The sequence below is a fragment of the Suncus etruscus genome, chromosome 5 (genome assembly GCF_024139225.1).
Source record: "Suncus etruscus isolate mSunEtr1 chromosome 5, mSunEtr1.pri.cur, whole genome shotgun sequence".
In the NCBI taxonomy this organism is placed as follows: Eukaryota; Metazoa; Chordata; class Mammalia; order Eulipotyphla; family Soricidae; genus Suncus; species Suncus etruscus.
The window spans coordinates 105447324-105467320 of NC_064852.1; the positions used below are offsets into that span (position 1 = coordinate 105447324).

The following is a 19997-nucleotide window of genomic DNA, read 5'->3' on the forward strand; positions in this document are numbered from 1 at the left end:
TGCATGGAGAAAACTCTGTAGGTAAGAACTTAAAAGAACATGTATAAATAAAATAAGTGGGTATTTAAGAAGGTTCATTAAATACGGAAGAGGTGAGATAACTGGTTACAAAAGAAAGGTAAGCCCCCAGAATGAGAATCAGACCGCATAAGATAGCTCTCCTCAGGAAAAACAAGCAAGCAATTACAAGGTCTGAAACCTTTAGGAAGAAGAGATGGGAGATGAGTATTGAAACCTTCATTCCAAACCCACAATAAGTGACTAGAACTTGATCTTTGGTGCATTCAGCATAAGAGTGAGTCAGAACATCCATAGATTGTTCAAGACTAGTGTCCCACCAAGCAGAAATATTTAGTTAAAGGCTTTGGCAGTTCTCAGTTTCCTAAGTAATCATTTTCGATAAATGTGTTTTACTAGTATTTTTATTAGAGAAAAATCAGTTCTGGCAATCACTTATTAAATTATGTATACATGTTGCTTTAATTAAAGTATTACCATTCTGTGAAAGTAACAAAGAAAACTCTTGGTAGAAAACTTTGCAAACCCCTCCCAAGTAGAACTGCTGATTTGAGGCAATGTGGCCCTCATTGTGACAGCACAAGCCTGTCCTGGGAAGTTTGGCTTCTTCAGCATTGCAGTAAATGTAGAAGCCTTGGGTGAACTGCCAAATTGGGGGAACCCACCCCTAAGAATTAGAACATAATATGCTAATATTATATAAACATAATGAACAAACTGAAAGCCAGCAAATCATAACAGTAGTACTTGGGGGCGAGTCAGACTTTCCTTCAATACTCAAACCAAACCTTTTCTAGGTTCAAAATTTCCATTAACGTTTTCCTTGTTTTCATTTTTGCTGCCTCTGTATTTCCTGGTTTCAGCTGGAAGCAGAAGTATCAAGATGCTTTGAGAAGCTATTTAAAAGTTATTATTCAAGTTTATCATTTACCAGACACATTCCTCCAAGCAGAAAACTAAATCTAGAAATAACCAATTGATTTCATTAAAGAACAATATAAATATAGTCATATTTCTCCATGTAATATTCCTACTTAATAAAGCAGTCACCAATCAAAAGTCATAAGCTTAAGCAAGGTACATCCATAGACTCCAACTCCAGCTTCCCCTCCAGACCACCCTATGTTTTAGCATTTCTTAAGTTAGCAGAGATATAGTACAGCAGGTAGGGTACTTGCCTTGCATGAGGCTGACCCAAGTTGATCCCTGGTATCCCATATGGTTCCTCCCTGAGTCTCTCCCTGGGTGATCCCTGAGCACTGAGCCAAAAGCCCTGAGTACCCCTCCAAAAAATGGTAGCACACCATTCCACAAAGACTCATTGGTTTGCAATAGCTGATTGCGATCATATTACTAGCTCTTGGTTATCATGCATGTGATATCCTTAAAATTTTCAAAAGCTAATTTACTCCTTTCATTTTTCATACTGCATTATCCCTCATCAAACACTGACTGACTCTGTGCTAGAACTTAAGCTACATAATAGAGATACTGGATAAAAAATTAAGCTAGAGTACTTATCTTTAAAAAAAATAGTTCAATGTGAGAGAAAAACATGGAACAATTAATATGAACTATAATGCAAACATATCAGAGACTTCAACAATGGACAGGAACATTCATGCTACCAAGAATGGGTGTGATGTGTTACCAGTACAGTCCTAACAGAGCCTATGAAGCTAAGCCAGAATGATCGGACAAACTAGGTTATGTCTATATTCCTGGAATATTTGGTAACAGTGCTCTTTACTTTTTTTTTTTTTTTTTTTTTTTTTTTGGTTTTTAGGTCACACCTGGCATTGCTCAGGAGTTACTCCTGGCTCTATGCTCAGAAATCACTCCTGGCAGGTTCAGGGGACCATATGGGATACCAAGATTTGAACCACTGTCCTTCTGCATGCAAGACAAACACCCTACATCCATGCTATCTCTCCAGCCCCTTTTTACATATTTAAAAGTACCTGGTATGGGGATAAGGTGATAGTACATTTGCCTTGCACATGGAGACCCATGCTCAAAACCCAGCATCTCATATGGTGTCCCAAGCACTACAAGGAATAATTCTGAGTGTAAAGCCAGAAATAACCCATGAGCATCACCAAGTGTGGCTCAAAAACAAACAAGCAAAAACAAATAAAATATAAAAGAAAACAATAAAGTAAAAGTAGATGGTAGTAATAAATTTATCATAAAGGTAAGGCCATACGAAAAAAGTGATAAAAGAGGGGTGATAAGTGTGAGTATCCCCCCCCCCAAATTCTTATTTATCCCACCTGAATGATCAGAACTGCCCACACCTGGAATGGGCGGATAGAGGAGTCTGCATGCGTGGAGAGAGGGATTAAGAAGGAGAGTTAGAGAGAGAAGAGAGGCAGAAGCGAGAAACAATAGCGAGAATTCAAGAGAGAAATTCAGCATCAGATTCAGCATCAGCAATTGAGCATCATCAAGGAAGCAGTAGCAGTAGCATCAGCAAAGGGAGTTAGTCAGCAAGTCTGAAAAAGCAGCTGAAAGGGAGACTGAGGCTGAGAAAGCCAGAAGGAGTAGAGAAGTGGCTGCTAGGCTTAGCATAGAGCCATGTGAGGAAATGTATATGTTAGATTAGGACGGTGAAATAAAGCTGGTTGACTTCTGGAACTCCATCTGACTGCTTTGTGAGTTTCTGGGCTGTTACCCTGCAGCTTTCAGACTCTTGGGATTAGGGGAAGCAGGAGCCAGACCAATCCGAGAAAGGCCTCACTATCACCACACCTACTCTAGGAATCTTTAATTTAAATTAAAACAACAGATAAGAAGGAAAAAGAGACGGTAAGATTCAAATTTTCCCAGAAAATTTTCCCAGCTCAGCTTCTCTATGGTGCAGGGACTCAATTTCTTTCCAAAAAGAAAAAAAAAAAATGTATGTTTCGTATCTTCCCTGGTATGTACAAAGAATCTCTTTGGGTCTTCTTGAAGCATAATAGCCATTTTTAAAAGGTGAAACTGTATTTGAGAAAACAATGCAGACTTCCTTGTTCGTTTTGTTTGAGTAGGTGAGAGTTGTTCCTGGAACTACCAGGGACCAAACCCAGGCTTCCTGCATGTATATGCTCTGTTCACTGACCTATCAAACTCTAAGGATCAGAATCAATTCCCTCTTTCAGTTCATTGGGGTATCAAAAAAATTACAGACCTATGGTCATAACTTGATTCTGCTAGTCTTTATAATGTTGTGAGGCAAGCCAGCCATTTCATTTCTTTTGTTTTGGGGCTACATCCCATTATGCTCAGAGGTTACTCTTGGCTCTGTATTTAGGAATCGTTCCTGGCAGTGCTTGGGAGATCATATGGGATGCCGGGGATAGAACACAGGTCAGGTGAATGCAAGTGCCATTCCTGCTGTACTATCTTTACAGTCCCATTCATTTAATTTCTTTTTTTTTTTGTTTGTTTGTTTTGTTTTGCTTTTGGGCCACACCCGGTGATGTTCAGGGTTACTCCTGGCTATGTGCTCAGAAATAGCTCTTAGCTTGGGGGACCATATGGGACACTGAGGATCAAACCCAGGCCCGTCCTGGGTCAGCCACATGCAAGGCAAACACCCTACCGCTTTGCTATTGCTCCGACTCCCATCCATTTAATTTCTATTAGCAAACAATCTCTTCTGGAGTCCCAGAAGTATCCTTGAGCCTTTAAATACATATGTTTTTTAACTCAAGACCAGCCTTCTTGGAAATGAGTCTGCAAGACTCTGATCTTGAAGCGCTTTCCTCCTGATTTTCTTCACACACCTCTAGTTTGCTTCCTGTCTTTTCAAGTTGGGTTTCTACTTCATGGAACACCAGACACTCACTCTCCACTCCTGCCCTGTTTACAATTGTCTCTGGCATTTTGGGCATGTACCAAGGTTCTCCTTCAGATACCACATTTGGCAAAATACTGTGAGACAAACCTTTTAAAGTGGTATGGATTATCCCAGAGCTCATTCTTTTTGTATTCCAAAATTTGATCATCCAAAATTGAGTTTGTGTTTCTCTTCCCTCCTCAGCTTCTGATTCATACTCCCACAGAGTAGTTGGCTGACTGGGGAACCACATGAAAATCTCTCCTCTTGTTTTTAAAAATATTCACTCCCACAAAATATGTTCTTACATTTCACCACAAAATTTCAATCCAAGGTCTTTCCTTTCCCTGCTTCCTTTCTCCTCCCTTGCTTTGCAATCATGTATTACCATGTCAGTCTTCTGGTGTGCTATTGTTTTTTTATTATTGCCTTTAAAACACTAGACAGTCATTTGCCAATTGCCCAAATCTTACAATAAGATAATTTATATTTGGTGGTGGTGGATGCTCATCAAGTTCCTCCAGTGGTATTGGAGGCCACCAGAGTTAAATCCAGCCATTGCATGGCTGAGGAGATTGTGCAGTGCCAAAGATTAAATCTGTTGGCCAGTGCACGCCAAGAATGCACTTCAGTCCTATGAGTTCTCTACCTTACCCCCACATAAGATAATTTAATGAGGACTAGGATTTCTCTTTTGTTCATCTCTACTTTCAACTATGCTAACCAATATAGAACCCAGAATTTAAGCCTCCATCATTTTAGTCGGTTTTTCTTTTCTTTAGCTTTTGGGAAAGTCTCCTAAGGGGTCATTTATGAGGTTATTCTAGTGAAGTGCACATAGAAAAGCAGATCTAGTTGCTCCCAATTGTGAGCAATGCCTGAGCGAAGCCTTTTAAGAGGATAATTACAACAATTTGTATCAAAGCGTTTTAATGAACTTCAAATGTTCATAGGCACAGTCTTTCCTAATATTTTCTCTTCCTTCTAACTCATTTAGTGAGAAACATTTCCAAAAATAAAAACACACATAAGGGTTTTAGTATTATTTAGAATTAGAGTCAAATCTCATCTCAATACATTATAAATCTGTGAACCTATAACTTAATCTCAAAAACCTCAAATTTCACTGGGATGCTTCAATATTTACAGGTATATATAAAACACTTCCATTAGCCTTGATCCAAAAAACTTGAAGTTAACATTGATATTCTTGTGGTTGTCAAAGATTAGTGAAGAGTACACATAATACTTCAAGAAATAATAGTATCTGAAGATTAATTAAAATTTAGTGTCTTACATCCCATTCATCTTAAATCCTGCTAAAATTATAAACAATTATACTATTTTATTTCTTCCAAGATCTCTCAAACACATATATGCATAAACATGCATACACAGAAGTTCACTATATCTCTTTTTCCTTTAGCACAATTAATATCATTTAAAAATAACAGTAATAGGGGGCCAGAGAGATAGCATGGAGGTAGGGCATTTGCCTTGCATGCAGAAGGATTGTGGTTCAAATCCTGGTGTCCCATATGGTCCCCCGAGTCTGCCAGGAGCGATTTCTGAGCGTAGAGCCAGGAGTAACCCCTGAACACTATCAGGTGTGACCAAAAAACCAAAAATATATAAATAAATTACAGTAATGGGAAACATTTCATAACTAAAAAGAGCTATTCAAGAGAGATTCCTTCTTTAGTCATTTGGGCCCTAATCTATTTTGGATTCTAAATTAACAACACTTGTGTCTATTTAAATCACTTTTCTAACTCAACTAATTTCTCATTGTGTGTGATAATAAGCCAAACATACACAGGATCAAAATTACTTATAACTTTTTTAAATTACAATGAATACCAACCCTGACTAATAAAATATAAAATACTTTTATAGCAGAGTAAATAGATAAAAAACTAAAGAGAAAATTAAAATATTTAAATCTAGGTAAAATTAATAAACCTATTATGACAAACTTTTATACTAAAAATTATATTATCATAATTGTTCACTGTAAAAAAAGAAAATATTTCCATTTTGCTTATTCATTCATTCATTGATTCAATATCTCAAAGAAATAGGTTTTCTTTGTCTAGGAGGTTTGTCAAGATATTAAATCCATGTGATTTAGAAAAGTGAGTAATGCAGTGAGATCCATAATCCACTATGTTCTAGAAAAATAAAGACTTGGCAAGTCTAGAAAACCCTTTCTTCTCTCTTTTATTTTTTTTTTTTTTGGTTTTTGGTTTTTGGGCCACACCCGGCATTGCTCAGGGGTTACTCCTGGCTGTCTGCTCAGAAATAGCTCCTGCAGGCACGGGGGGACCATATGGGACACCGGGATTCGAACCAACCACCTTAGGTCCTGGATCGGCTGCTTGCAAGGCTAACACTGCTGTGCTATCTCTCCGGGCCCTAGAAAACCCTTTCTAAATATTATGTTTTTCCCTCAACATTTTAGCAAAGGACTTCGTTTGTAACATTTACAATATTTATAGCAATATGTTAACTAATAATTTAATAGATCTCTTTTGAATTATATCAAATACTGCTTGGGTTATTTCATTACATCTATAGATTACAGATTTCATCATCTGAGATTATAGATTTCATATGTAATTGTAGTTTTTCATATGTAATTGTAGTGTTTCTAAAGCATACGATATTTGAAAAGCCCCATGAAAATGTTGTATAAGTAGCATACACAGTACCTAACTACTATGGAAAAACAATCAATTACCTACAAGTGTGTTTTATAAAACTAAGAGTAAAATAATATAACTGGACACTTGTGTGGAACTACAAACTGCTTTTAAGGGTTTCAATAAAAATTTAGTCATATCCAGAAAGGGAAAGTAATTACTCTGAGCATAATATGCACCTGCACACACAAGCACTGGAACTGGGATTCCTGAGGGTCTCCTTTAGGAGAGCCAACATTGATGACTATTTCTAGTAGGAAACTAAAATTATGATAGAAAACACCATAAAGTAAAATAATAAAAGAAAATGTCACTTTGCAGCTGAACAAATGACCATGATATGACCCGATAAGGAGACAAAAACAAAAGATAAGAAAGAGAATATTGAGACCTAATACATTCCAGATTCTGGTGCCAGAATGATAGTACAATGGGTAGGGCAATTGCCTTGTATACTGCTGACCCAGGTTCAATCCCCAACATCTTATATGATCCCCTGAGCAAAGCCAGGAGTGATCTCTGAGCACAGCTGGATGTGTTTCCCCTCCCCACTCCATATTCTAAAAAGATACTTTGCACTTAATAAGGAAATGATATATAATTTTTGTTTTGTGGACTAATTTAAAAATCTTCCTTGTAAAGCCTTTCTATCAGCCCAGGATCAGACCAAAAACAACTTTACTTGTATTTAATGTTGTTGTGAAGTCATGGATAGAAAAACTACCAATAACTGACAGAAAAAACTGGCCCAGAGATATCAACAGCAGGTGGAAATCAAATGCCCAACAGAGCCATTCTATTGAAGAGCATAAACTCTAAGATTAAGTGATGACACATCATCATGAATTAAGACACTTCCCATCATCTTTGAGGGAAACAGTAACCAAGAAAGGACACTAACTAGATACCAATCCTAAAAGACAGTAATTCACCTCGACCTAGAAGATGCCTCAGAGATTTGTAGTTACCATCAAAGGTGAGTCAAAGGGTGGGATTTGTCAGATAAACCAGCAGTGAACTAAATCTAGGCAGAAGCACTTTAGTATTGTGACAATCCAGAGTTTAAATAAGCAAAGATAAAGGAGTTCACAAGAAGTGAATCTAAGTAACTATTTCACCAGTAACTTTTAGAAGAGACAAAGTTATCTCATAAGATTATCCCTTACAAGACTTTAATTTTTTCATTATAATAATAATATAGCATATTAGAAGTCAGAAAACAAACATTTCAAATCCCCTTTAGAGTATCTGAAAAATGTGTGCACTTTCCACCAAATAGGCCTGTCTTTATTAAATTGTGTTGATCCAATTATAGGCCAAAGAATCTGTTCTATGAACAAAGATAAAAGTGAGCAGTGGTGACACAGAAACGGAAAGAGGGAGAAAGAAAAATGAAGATCTTTATTAACAGAGGAAATGAGTCCAATAAAATCTTCAACTAGTTTCCTCACCCTTCCCTTAGATTGGAAACAGCAGCAGGCTAAATGGAACCACATGTAAGCTAGTAACTCAAGAAATGCTTTTAGGAGAAATGACTGTATGCATCCTTACTTGCTTATCTTGGGGAGGCTGTGTATGACTTCTCTGCTATTTTATATGCTTTTAGCCACCCATTTCTTTTAATATTCTTGAATTTCCAGAGGAGGATGTGTTCAGTAAATTGTGACTTTTTCCTCATTATTTATTGCACTTTTATAAAGAATCATGTACAACCATACACTGTCATTCCACATGCTGAACCATCTCCCCATGGGGAAAAATATTCTTTTCTACCCCTTTTGGTTTCATGTACCCTGCTTTTGCCATTCAAGCGTGAATAGAAGTATATGCCTCATAAAAGCCGGAACATTTAGTGCAGTTCTGCCTTTCTTCCTCTAGTCCTCCAACTTCACCTGTCATGAGAGAAATGTCTCAGATAGAGGGTGCGTCTTCTGCCTAAATTCCAGTGCTCACTTCAGCAGCACATATATCTCGGTATAGAATCCAGCATGGAGAGTAACCATGAGCAGAGCCCCACTTGGTCTATTGTCATTATTCCGAAATGGGAGTAGAAATGCAACTTTCTGGATACAAAAATTCCAGAGATTCTCTTTTTTAATTATTATTACAAGCTTGCAAATGTTGACTAATACATAAATGCTTTTATTGTATATAAAGTAAGGAGAATAAATTAAAGTTCAAGATGATACTCAGAGTTTTGATTCATTCTTCCTATGCACCCTTCCCCAAAGTGTGTGTGTGTGTGTGTGTGTGTGTGTGTGTGTTGTGTTTCTAAGTATGTAATCTTTGGGGAAGTACCATCTCCTAATATTTATGACTGTAATATCCAACCTACCAATAGGAGAGCCCTTAAGACTTTGAATTATTGAGTCATAAGATAGCCAAAGATAAGCCTGTTTTTTCAGAGCACTTAAAAAGATACTGAGGTACAAGGAAAACAAGTAGGGTATTTTGGATTGTCACACAGATGGCAATATGTACATGCAGAATAAACCAATACTCTTTACTAGATAGATATTAATATTAAAATACTGGAGTTTTACAAAATAGTATGCTTATATTAGAAGGTAAATAAATCTCTTTAATTCTTGAAAGTTAGAATCAAAAAATTATCCATATCATTCCCCCATCAACTCCTCACCTTCTGTAGACCCTTTTATATGAAGACGTTTGTTGAGTTCATCCAATTTGTTCTTCATGAGTAGAAATCAAAAAAGAGAAAAGAGAAAGCAAAGCAAATTAGAAGTGTTTGTTCTTTTCTTACTCTTCTTGTTACTTAGTACCCTGTTTAATTCAAAACAGGATCTTAAAACTTCATCAATGTCATAAGCATCAGAAGAATTTCTATTAATTACAACAATTCCTAAAATTGACTTTCTAGGCTTTACTTCCTTAGAGGTCTCTGGCCACGGGCACCTTTTTTTTTTTTTCATCTCTCCATGTTTTCCTTTCATAAAAGTGAGTAATTGTGTATTACCCACCCATGATGATAATGATAATTACTTGGAAACATAAATTAATTTGAACATGGAATCAATTGTCAGATTGATCCCAAGTACAGTAAAGTGATTATCACACCAAATTATGAAATTGCTTTTCCCAAAGCTGAAAAGTAATTAATCAGCAATTCTGAAAAGTAATTAATTTCTTAGTAACTATACACTTCTTGTATTCTAGAGATACTCTTATATATGCATTCAAGAAGACATTAGCAATAAGGTCTATCACACCAATGTTTGTGGGAGCTAATAATTAAATATACCAAATGTTCTCAAATAGGAAAATAACCATGATAGTATGTTTGTACAATATTAGCAGTGAAAATTCATGCGCTCACACTTAATGTTTAAATCACACAATGTTTTGTGTGTGTGAGTGTGCATGTTTGTGTGTGTAAGTGGAGCCAGACAGAGATAGAACCTAGCTCTTCAACAAGTCATGTACTACTACTGAGACATATTTCTCAGGTTCCATAATGAATAGCACACAAAAATTGCATAATACTAAAATAAACATAAAGATGAACACATAATTGCAAGATAAATATTGTATTTTAGCATCTCAATAAAATTATATTCAAAACTATACATGGGCAATTATATAAGGAAACTCTAAGAGAGATTTCTTAAGTTATTATTTAAGACATATATATGGAGGGACCAGAAAGATAGCACAGCGGTAGGCTTTTGCCTTGTACACAGATGGTTCAGGACGGCTGGTGGTTCGATTCCCAGCATCGCATATGGTCCCCATGCCTGTCAGGAATGATTTCTGACTGCAGAGCCAGGAGTAAGTAACCCCTGAGCACCACTGAGTGTGACCCGACCCCCCCCCCAAAGATATATGTGTGTGTATGGAATAAAAATAGAGACCTATATACAAATATTTACATTATATTGACTTTATGGTTCCCATTAGGAGAAAAAGGAAGTATGGTGGGTGTGGAGGAATACACAGCACTTTCACTAAATCTTTGCTTTTTTTCTAATGATGAGTATTGGATTATTTGTTTTATTTTATACAGTATGTCTGAATTTTTTCCTTTTAAGGGAATGAAGGTCATCTTTTGGAGACACCCAAAAACATAATATAATCCAAAATTTTGCTAAATTGATTTATAAGAACATATATAAAATATAGCTTGTTCTGCAAAATAAAAGTAATTCAGAAATAAAGACACAACTAATACAATCTTTTAAAGATATTTGGTATCCAGTTCAACAGTTACTTCCTCTTGCCACTGACAACTCAAAGCTGAAGTATAACGTTTGCCCACATGCCTTGGAGTAAGGAACTTCATAGATTCTTGTCAAATTCAAGAGTAGAAAGAAGAGGGGGAGGGGAAGAAATAACTAACAAATTTCCATTTTTTAAGGTCTAATAAAAAATTCACCCAAAAATTCTTGCCCCACCCCTCCTCACCCATAATTAAGCCATGCATGAACACACACATACATACACACAGATTCCCCCCTCTCTCTCTTTCACACACACACATTCTCACACACACACACACACTCACCCCAAAACCCACTTTCTTTGGGTTGGAAGTATATGAACTCAGTGTGAAAACACTGATTATTTCCTGCTGTCAGAACTGCTAATTAGCAGCCACAGAGACCTCTGTTCTGCTCTATATAAAATTCAGTAAATTAATTATTGTTTAACATGTACAGTCTGTTTTATATTCACAAATGGTCCAAACACAATATACAGGGTAGTCTTGCTCTACACCACCATGTCTCCCAAAAGCCTCAATCTATATTGCACCTTCCATCCCCTGCTTGGTGCCTGGAAGACTGACATCCGGAAAACTATCAAATAACGAGCTTGACCTCTAGTTTCCTTTGGAGGGTCTGCCAGTGAGGGACTGAAGCAGGGGATGAGAGGAGAGATGGACCCTAGGAATATTCCTTCCCCATTCTCCTACTAGGCAACAGAGTATTAGCTGCACTCCTCCATCTAATTCCACAATTTTATCCTATATAGCTCTTTCCATGTCCTGGAAACTGCTTCCTCCCTTGACTGAACAGGCCTAGAATTAGGATCCTATTTGCTCTAGAGTGCTTACTACTTTGCACTGACACCCACCCATCTGAGTGCTTGTAAAAAGATCTCTTATTAAGCACTATTGTAATCATTCCCTTAAACACTATGTTATTTCCCATTAAGACCATCAAAGACAGATAATCCAGGTTAAAAAAAAAAAACAGAAAGGGCCATTGGTTAGGAAAGGTAACTCCACAGAAACATATCATAGTCTACATTTCACCCTTTATTCTCTCTATGTGTATGCTATCCAACATGGCAACCCGATGAACCATAACTTCTAGTTCACTTCTTCCTTCCCCCTTACTCCCTCTCTTCACTGCTATGTAATTTAGTAATAAAATAAAACAAAATTATTAATTTATTTCCAAGTGCTAAAAAGCACATATAACTAGTAGTTTCTATTTTAGAGATCACAGAGACAATTTCACAGACATAGATCATTTACATCCCCACAGAAAGTCCTATTGGACAGACTATGCCACAATCACTAAACTGCTTCATGGTAAATAGGAAGATCATTTCTACCTTTGGTTCTACCTTATCATCACAGGTGCATCCCAGGTCAAAATCAGACTGGAGGTACATAATCCCTGGATAATTGGGTCTGGTCACTTCCTCTGGAATGGTTGGCCTGAAAGTGTTAGCACGAAGGAGATGATTCAAACTCCCATGGGTACCATTATTAGGAGCTGGCTTTAATCCCAGGAGATCTAAGGAAAAAATTTTAAGGAAGTCATGTCATGTGGTATGTAAATATTTTTGATGCAATAGATGAGAATTAAAACTATTCATGTTTTGGGACTGGAGAGATATACAGTAGCTAGGCTATTTGCCTTGCATGCGTCCAACCTGGGTTCAATTTTAGGATCCCATATGGTTCCCCCAAGTCTTCCAGGAGTAATTCCTGAATACAGAGCCAGAAGTAACCTTTGAGCATCATTGATATGGCCCCAAAACCAAAATAAACAAACAAAAAATTCATGTTTCAAAGGTCCAAAAACTCTGAACATGTCAAAATTGGATAAAATTAAATATAAATGTATTATCATCTCCTTCTGGAACCATTCTATTATAACCACATCTTGCCACAAATTTCTGAAGTAGTCATTACTTGTCCATAGAGAAATAACACTACCACAAAATAAAGGAACAGGGCCTAATTTCAGGATCATTTGTCTGTGATAGTTAACAATCCCGGGACTATGAAAACTATCGTCCTTGCCCTTCTGATAGAGGACTTTTTATCCCAATGTTTGAAAGAAACTTATAATCAATAAATAACCTCAAGTCTGACCTCTAATGCACTCCACCGAAGGACTGGGACAAGAGGAGGTTTGGGCTCTAGGCCTTGAAAGGCCACTGTGAAATGAACAGGCTGATTTCATAGCAAGCAAGTAGCTGCCAAGAGGGCATACAGTGACCTACCATCCAGAGAGGCAGGGCATGAGAGAGCTAGCTCATAGCCAAGATGGGAAAAGAACCCAGGAGACCCGACTTTCAGACTCCCCTTCTAACCACCAGACTGGCACTCCCTAACTAAATAGGAAAAGTCATCCTCATTCAATGACTAGAAGCTCTGGAAGAAAAATAATTAAGAGCATATAAATCGCTGGCAAGGGTGCAAGCTGGCAAAAAATCTCAGGCTGCAACACAAGAGACGGAGGTGGGAGAAGCTCTATGAGCAACTCTTGCCTCACCAGGTCACTGACCAGTGGTGTCAAACTGTAACATGATGTTGAATCAGTCAGGCTGCCAACAACAACATTATGAGCACTCACCATTAGTCAACTGTTTAAGGAAGACAAAGAAGCCTTAGAAGGTGACCACAGTCTGTCCTTCGAACCAATGGGCAAGTTAAACATATTAGTGGGGATATAAGGTGGTCCCAAGAGGGAAAAAATCAAACACCTCATTTCTTTCTCTGTCATGGAGGAAGTTCAAATGTTTGCCTAAAATTGTTCAATGGGTTGTGACTAAAGAAGTGACTTACCACACATAACATTGTAAAGTTCAATGTTTTCAAAAGGAGGTACTTTAGTCTTATACTTGAATGTTGGTCCATATCCTACAAAAACAGTCTTCCAAAAGAAAAGAAAACCAAGAAAATTAGACATTGTTAATATCCTGTAGAGTCCTTTCCCCTACTTATAAATATTAGGCAACTTCAGTCATATCAATACTTCCCAGGCATTCTGAGACTCACCAAAACACATATTCAATTTACTGTCCTGTGAACATACCTGCATGCTGCTGACTTTATTATCAAAGCCATGGTCTCCCTGGAAAAAGCATTTTCCTGATGGTTTCTTATAAACATCCAAGGGTTTCCTATGTAGAAACAATTGTATAATCTATCAGGACTTCTCATATAAAGGCAATCTCATCTACCGGGGCTCAGTAAAAACTCTTGATAGTGTGTAGAGGATTTAGTACTTTTAGGAACAGAACGAAGTTTGGCTACTTGCAAGATAAACACTTGAATCTATCTCTCCAGTCTCAGAGAATCTTTATGACGTTTATTTTACAAGCATTTTTTTTTCTATTTTAATTGCATCAAAGATGGTATTATTCCTCTTCCTGCCAAGTGCTGTTGCTTTAATAGTCAGTTCAGGGGACCTCTAAACAGAAATAATCAGACCCTCCTATGCTTTGTGCTCATGCTGAGCAAAACACCTACCACATGTAATGTACTGGGTATGAGTGCTTAACTAGCTCAAATTCATATGTCTGGTTACATTCTATACTCATTTCTCAATCCAATGCCAGTAGGCCCTTCTTAAGTTTGTGATGTTACACTGAGGGAGAGCTGCAGCACATAAACAATGTTTACAAAATTTTCCCCACCTTAAGCTAGCTCAAAAGGCTGATAAGGGTTTGAAGGACTGAAATGAAGGAGGCCAGGTTTGAACCTTAGCATTGCACAGCCTTAACACCAGCATCAGGTATACTCTCCCTCACCAAAAATGAGACAGTTGACTCATCTATGTACTACAATGAGAAAATAATCCAATGTTAAAATTAACATGGACAGTAGGGGCATCAGTTACATCTAAAAATATTTCTGTGGGAGGGAACCTGGAATATTGGTAGAAGGAAGGTCACACTCGTTGTAAGATTGGTGTTGGAACATTGTATGTCTGAAACAACTCCATTAGGTACAAGTTCGTAAATCACAATATCTGAATAAAAATAAATTCAAAAAAGGACAATATCAGAAATAGACAATGCCATACTGCTTGCTAGACATCAAAGCTATATGATATCCTTATTCACATAAGATAACTTTTATTTTGTATCACATTATACTTTCCCCTCCCCAAATTCAGTTTATTAATATGATTATTTCCTAAGTACCTACAGGGTGGGTCACATGGAAGTAACATGCTTGAAGGAAAACAAAGAACCAAACATTTGAGTCAATATCCTTATGAAAAGTAATTTTAATTTGGGATAATAACATGTGTGACTATAATAACATATGAATTAAATTAAAAAATATTTACTGCTAATTAAAATTCCTAGCTGTGTTGTATGACAATTTGCTCAACTATCTTCATTATTTCAGTTAGTTTCTATTCAAGTCCCTTAGTATTTAATATAAGCCTACCAATTACACCAAAATTTGTTCTTCTCTCTGCTACTTCCTTATATAAAAGGTACTGTAGAGAATTTTCCAGAAGAATCTATTGGATCACAGTTCTGTATCTTTTCCATGAAGACTTACTATGTCTGGTTTCAATTGATTCCATGGTTTCTGGTCCTTCCATATTTATCTTTAAGATCCTACACATTAAACTCTAAATACTGATAGACAAGTGATATTGAATATTTGTTTAAGGGCCCGGAGCGACAGTACAGCAGTAAGGCATTTGCCTTGTATATGGCCAACACAGGACAGATCCTGGTTCAAATCCCAGCATCCCATATGGTCTTCTGAGCTTGTCAGGAGCAACTGCTGAGTGCAGGCAAAAAATGAAAATTTTAAAAATATATATTTATTTAAATGTCTCTCCAGGAGATCCATATTGATAAGCTCAAAGAGTTATCACCTCACCCTTATAAACTCACTAAAGTATGTACCTCAAGAGCATCTAGTAATTATTTAGTGATTACTGCAAACCAATTCATACATAACACTGTTTTTATTTTTGGATTTTGGTCCTAACACAGGAGTGCTTAGAGGTTACTCCTTTCTCTGCACTCAGAAATTACTCTTGCCAGGCTCAGGAACTATATGGCATGCTGGTGATCAAACCAGGGTTGGCTACATGCAAGGCAAATGCTCACTGTGTAATAGCTCTGACCCCATAATACTTTTCTTAAGGAGAAGGTTGAAGTAAGAATGAGTGATAATGTCCAGTTCAAAATATGTATATGAATGGATAATTAAAAGTTTTAATTAACTAAATGGAACCACTGAGAGCTTTGAGACAGATTCTTTGTCAGATTCTAGAGCAGGAAATAGTCTCAATATTGAAGAGTCTTAAATAATTCAACAAAGGGCAAATATCTGAACTATTTAAGCAATCTAAAACATGGGCAAAGTAACAAAGGCTTCAGCTTAAGAAAATTTTCTGGGGCCAGAGAGATAGTATAGAGGTTTTGGTGTTTGCCTTGCATGTGGTTGTCTTGGATTCCATCCCCAGCATCCCAGATGGTCTACTCAACAATGTCAGGAGCAATTCCAGGGTGCAGAGCCAAAAGTAAGCCCTGAGCATTGCCAGGTGTGCCCCGCAAAACCAAAAAAAAAAAAAAAAAAGACATTATTCTGAGCTCCTCTATTTTAAATGTAGACTAAATTTCATAAACTGTGACCAATTGTCTGGTAGGTCAAATTTCCAATCATTTTTCTAATCTCTTTAAGTAATAAAAATCAAGGCTGGTATACTTGGGTCAGAAAGCATGGTCTTTAGACCACACAGATGTGCTCAGGGTTTTCTCCTGTCTCCATGATCAGGAATCTCTTCTGAAACTGCTCAAGGGATAATGTGTATTTCTGGGAATCAAAACAAGGTCTGTTGTATATAAGAAGAGCACCTTAACCCCTATATTCTCCCCAGCCCCTGATAGGTAGATTTTTACAATATGGACCTGGAGCAGCTAAGGCACTTGCCTTACATATAGTCTATTCAAATGTGATCCCCAGCACCCTATATAGTCCCCAATCCCACCAGGAATGATTCACTGATTGCATAGCCAAGAGTAAGCACTGAGCACAGCAAAGTGTGGCCCAAAATTAAAATAAAATTAAACATGGGGCCGGAACAGTGACGTAGAGGTAAGGCGTTTGCCTTGCATGCGACTGACCTAGGACTGACTGCGGTTGGATCACCAAGCTAAGGGCAGTTTCTGAACGCATAGCCAGGAGTAACCTAAGTGTCACTGGGTGTGGCCCAAAAGCCAAAAAAATATTAAACAGAGAGAGAGAGAGAGAGAGAGAGAGAGAGAGAGAGAGAGATTCACTGAGAGACCACATGGAGACCCCAACAAGCTGAAAACCATTATACAGAGATGGATTCTATCAGCACTGTTTTTCTAGCCTACAAATTTGTTGGAAAGAATGAGATTTCCCATTGAAATGTCTTTCTTTCTTTCTTTTGGTAATAGCTAAGGACCTTGGAGGACCTCCAGGTGCCAAACAGGTATTTATGAAGATAAGAAACAGAGAAAACAAATCACCAAGTTACCTTGCAACATGCCATCTGCGGTCCACTAGTAGGTGGATGTCCTCAATTCTTCTGTTGTTGGCATAGTGCAACCGTTTGGGGAGGTGTTGTTTCATGTAAGGCTTAAAGTGCTGATCTGGTTTTTTACACTGAAATATAAATAAAAATCGGATTTTATATGAAGGATCTCCTAAAAAATTCTTCCAACCATTCTCCATCTACGAATCGAGAATTTTATTTATTTATTCATTTATTTATTTATTTATTTATTTATTTATTTATTTATTTATTTATTTTGGCAACACCTGGTGGTGCTCAGGGGCTAATCCTGGCTCTTCACTCAGGAATCACTCCTGTTTGACTCAAGGGCCATATGGGATGCCAGGGATTGAATCTGGGTTGGCTGAGTTCAAGGCAAGCACCTTACCCACTTTTCTAGCACTCTAGCCTCTGAAGGGCGATTTTAAGTTAAGCAAAAGGCTGATTTAATAATTAAATAGAATTCAATACACCAATCAAAAAAATTACAAGTTGGAAACAAATAGGTCTAAAGATTAGATAATTTTGACAATGATAAGGAAGATTATCTGAGAGGAGTTAGTGATGTATAAGATACATTCATGATATACGAGGCCATCACTGAGAGAGTGGTTCAGTCTACAAGGTCCTTCCCAAAGATATCCAGTCACCAATGTGAAGATGGAGAAAAAAAGACAAACTCAGGCCTCTTGGATTGCATTATCATGTGCAAAAGACAGCCATGGAATGGAGGTGCAGGAAAGCTGGTGTTGCAGGAAGATCTGATTGAGAATTTTATTTAAAATTTTGTTTAATCATAAATGCTCTCCAGTTTAATTGGAAAGATCAACTATTCTCAGTGTGTATTGATGCCAAAACTATTAGGGAGCCTGCAGCTATCCATAGGCCAGCAGTTTGGAGAGCTCTTAGGAAAACAACTATACAGGAGAACAGAGTAGTAAGCTTAACATTTCTTCCCAACACATATGGAAAGAAAACTGAAGTAGGAAGGCTGTGGCAACTGGAGCAGAGAACAGATGACTTACCGTGAGATTGGCAATGATGACTTTAGGGTCATCTGTTGGAAGACAAAGAAATATTTTTTAAAAAGATGTTGTAATTCACTTTGCCCCACAATAAAAAAAAAAAGATGTTAGTCACTAAGAGAAATCAATTTGAAGAAACTCTACTCTCTCCAGTCACCCCCAGCCCTCAAAAGAATTATCACTTCAGTGTTTTTGTGAAAGATCATGCAAAAACTGTGGATACTTCATATTTCAGAAAGTATAAATGTTGACTAGGTAGAACTATTCCTATGGCATATTTTCCTATAAGAGCCAGGCTTATTCTTCTCAAAGGGAATTTGTTCTTCCTCTGGGAGCACTAGAATATTTATGCAATGTAAACTGAGTGTTTCTGTTCCCCATAAAAAGCACTTCTAGAGTTTGGATTTAGTGTCTCTGCAATTTAACATCAGGAATTAAAAAGGCCTTAAATTTATTTTTGAGTGAGGGAAGATTTTAAGATCTCACTTAGTAGTGCTTAGGGGTACCCCAGGTTCTGTACTCAGGGGTCATTTCTGGCAGTGCTGAGTTAATTTCTTTTTCCAGAAAGAAGTTTTGAATTTTCACTCATATCATGGTAAGTTTAATTACAGGTAGCTGCTACCTATAAGTCACAGATACACAAATCTGTGTACCTTCTTTCTTCTTACTAACAAACAAAGAACAATTTACCCTAGCTAAAAAACTAGCTAAAAAGCAAAACTCTGTCAATGGCTGTGTTTACACTGTGGACAGGATTGTATTATCTCAAGATTCCCTCTGGGGAAGATGTGGAGGAAAAAAATTTTAGATTGTTTGGATTTTAAAACTTCTGGTTCAGTGTGTCATTGTGGCATCAGAAAATGAATGTGGCAGTCAGAAGAGCCACCAGCTAGTCTGCTGCTGGCCTCCTTGATATATAATCATCAGCAGAGCAGGTCAAGTCATGTCCTTCCCTGTTGTTCCCTTGGGTCAGTACCTTAGTATGCACTCAAACAACATAGCTTAAGAGATACAGATGTTGATTCATATTTGTTGAAATTTCAGAGTAAATTTGTCATAGCTTTAAGGTACGCCTTTCAAAGGCAATTTCAAATTCTTAGCACTAAAATGGTAAAATCTAACTGTAGATTCCATTTTCCATAAATTGGGGGGTATATTTTAGCTGTATTATTTTGGAGGATGGGAGTATGGGCTATACCTGGTTATTTATGCTCAAGAGCTACTCCTCGGCTCTGTGCTCTAGAGTGATTCATTAGTGGTACCTAGGGATTCCTGTTCAATGCCAGGAGTAAAGCCAAGGTCAGGCAGGCTGTGTGTAAGTCAAGCACCTTCCCTCCTGTACTATCTCTTGGACTCATTAACTTCATCGTTTAATGAAAAGGGACAGGAGTGATAATTTTCATGATACAGTACTGGTTCAGAACACCCTGACTGAGTTGGGAGGGAAAGAGGCAAGCAACAGTGATGACAGCAGGAATGATTCACCCCAGTTATGGCTCAGGCCCTAAACAATCAGTCTCTCTATGAGAGCACTGCAGGCACTTTATCTTTGGTCAGTCATAACAACTCTGGGAGACAGATCCTATGAGAGTTCTCAGGTCACAGAGAGGAAATATGAATCTAGACATCCCAGTACCACTATTGTTACTTTTAACTACCCTAGCTACCATCT

At 37.5% G+C, this 19997-nt stretch overlaps 1 protein-coding gene across 5 annotated transcripts in view; it reads right to left on the minus strand.

Moving 5' to 3' along the window:
- Window positions 1–19997, minus strand: part of ENPP2 (ectonucleotide pyrophosphatase/phosphodiesterase 2) — a 157127-nt gene that overhangs the window by 22599 nt on the left and 114531 nt on the right. For 2 of the 5 annotated variants that reach the window (XM_049773393.1, XM_049773390.1), the window contains exons 14-20: window positions 18326–18357; window positions 17283–17410; window positions 13836–13923; window positions 13586–13673; window positions 12121–12305; window positions 9185–9236; window positions 807–881 (exon numbers count right to left, since the gene is read on the minus strand). In XM_049773393.1, coding sequence (XP_049629350.1) covers window positions 807–881; window positions 9185–9236; window positions 12121–12305; window positions 13586–13673; window positions 13836–13923; window positions 17283–17410; window positions 18326–18357 — 648 coding nt within the window. The remainder of the gene's footprint in view (window positions 1–806; window positions 882–9184; window positions 9237–12120; window positions 12306–13585; window positions 13674–13835; window positions 13924–17282; window positions 17411–18325; window positions 18358–19997) is intronic. The other 3 variants (XM_049773391.1, XM_049773395.1, XM_049773394.1) reach the window with 3 other exon arrangements.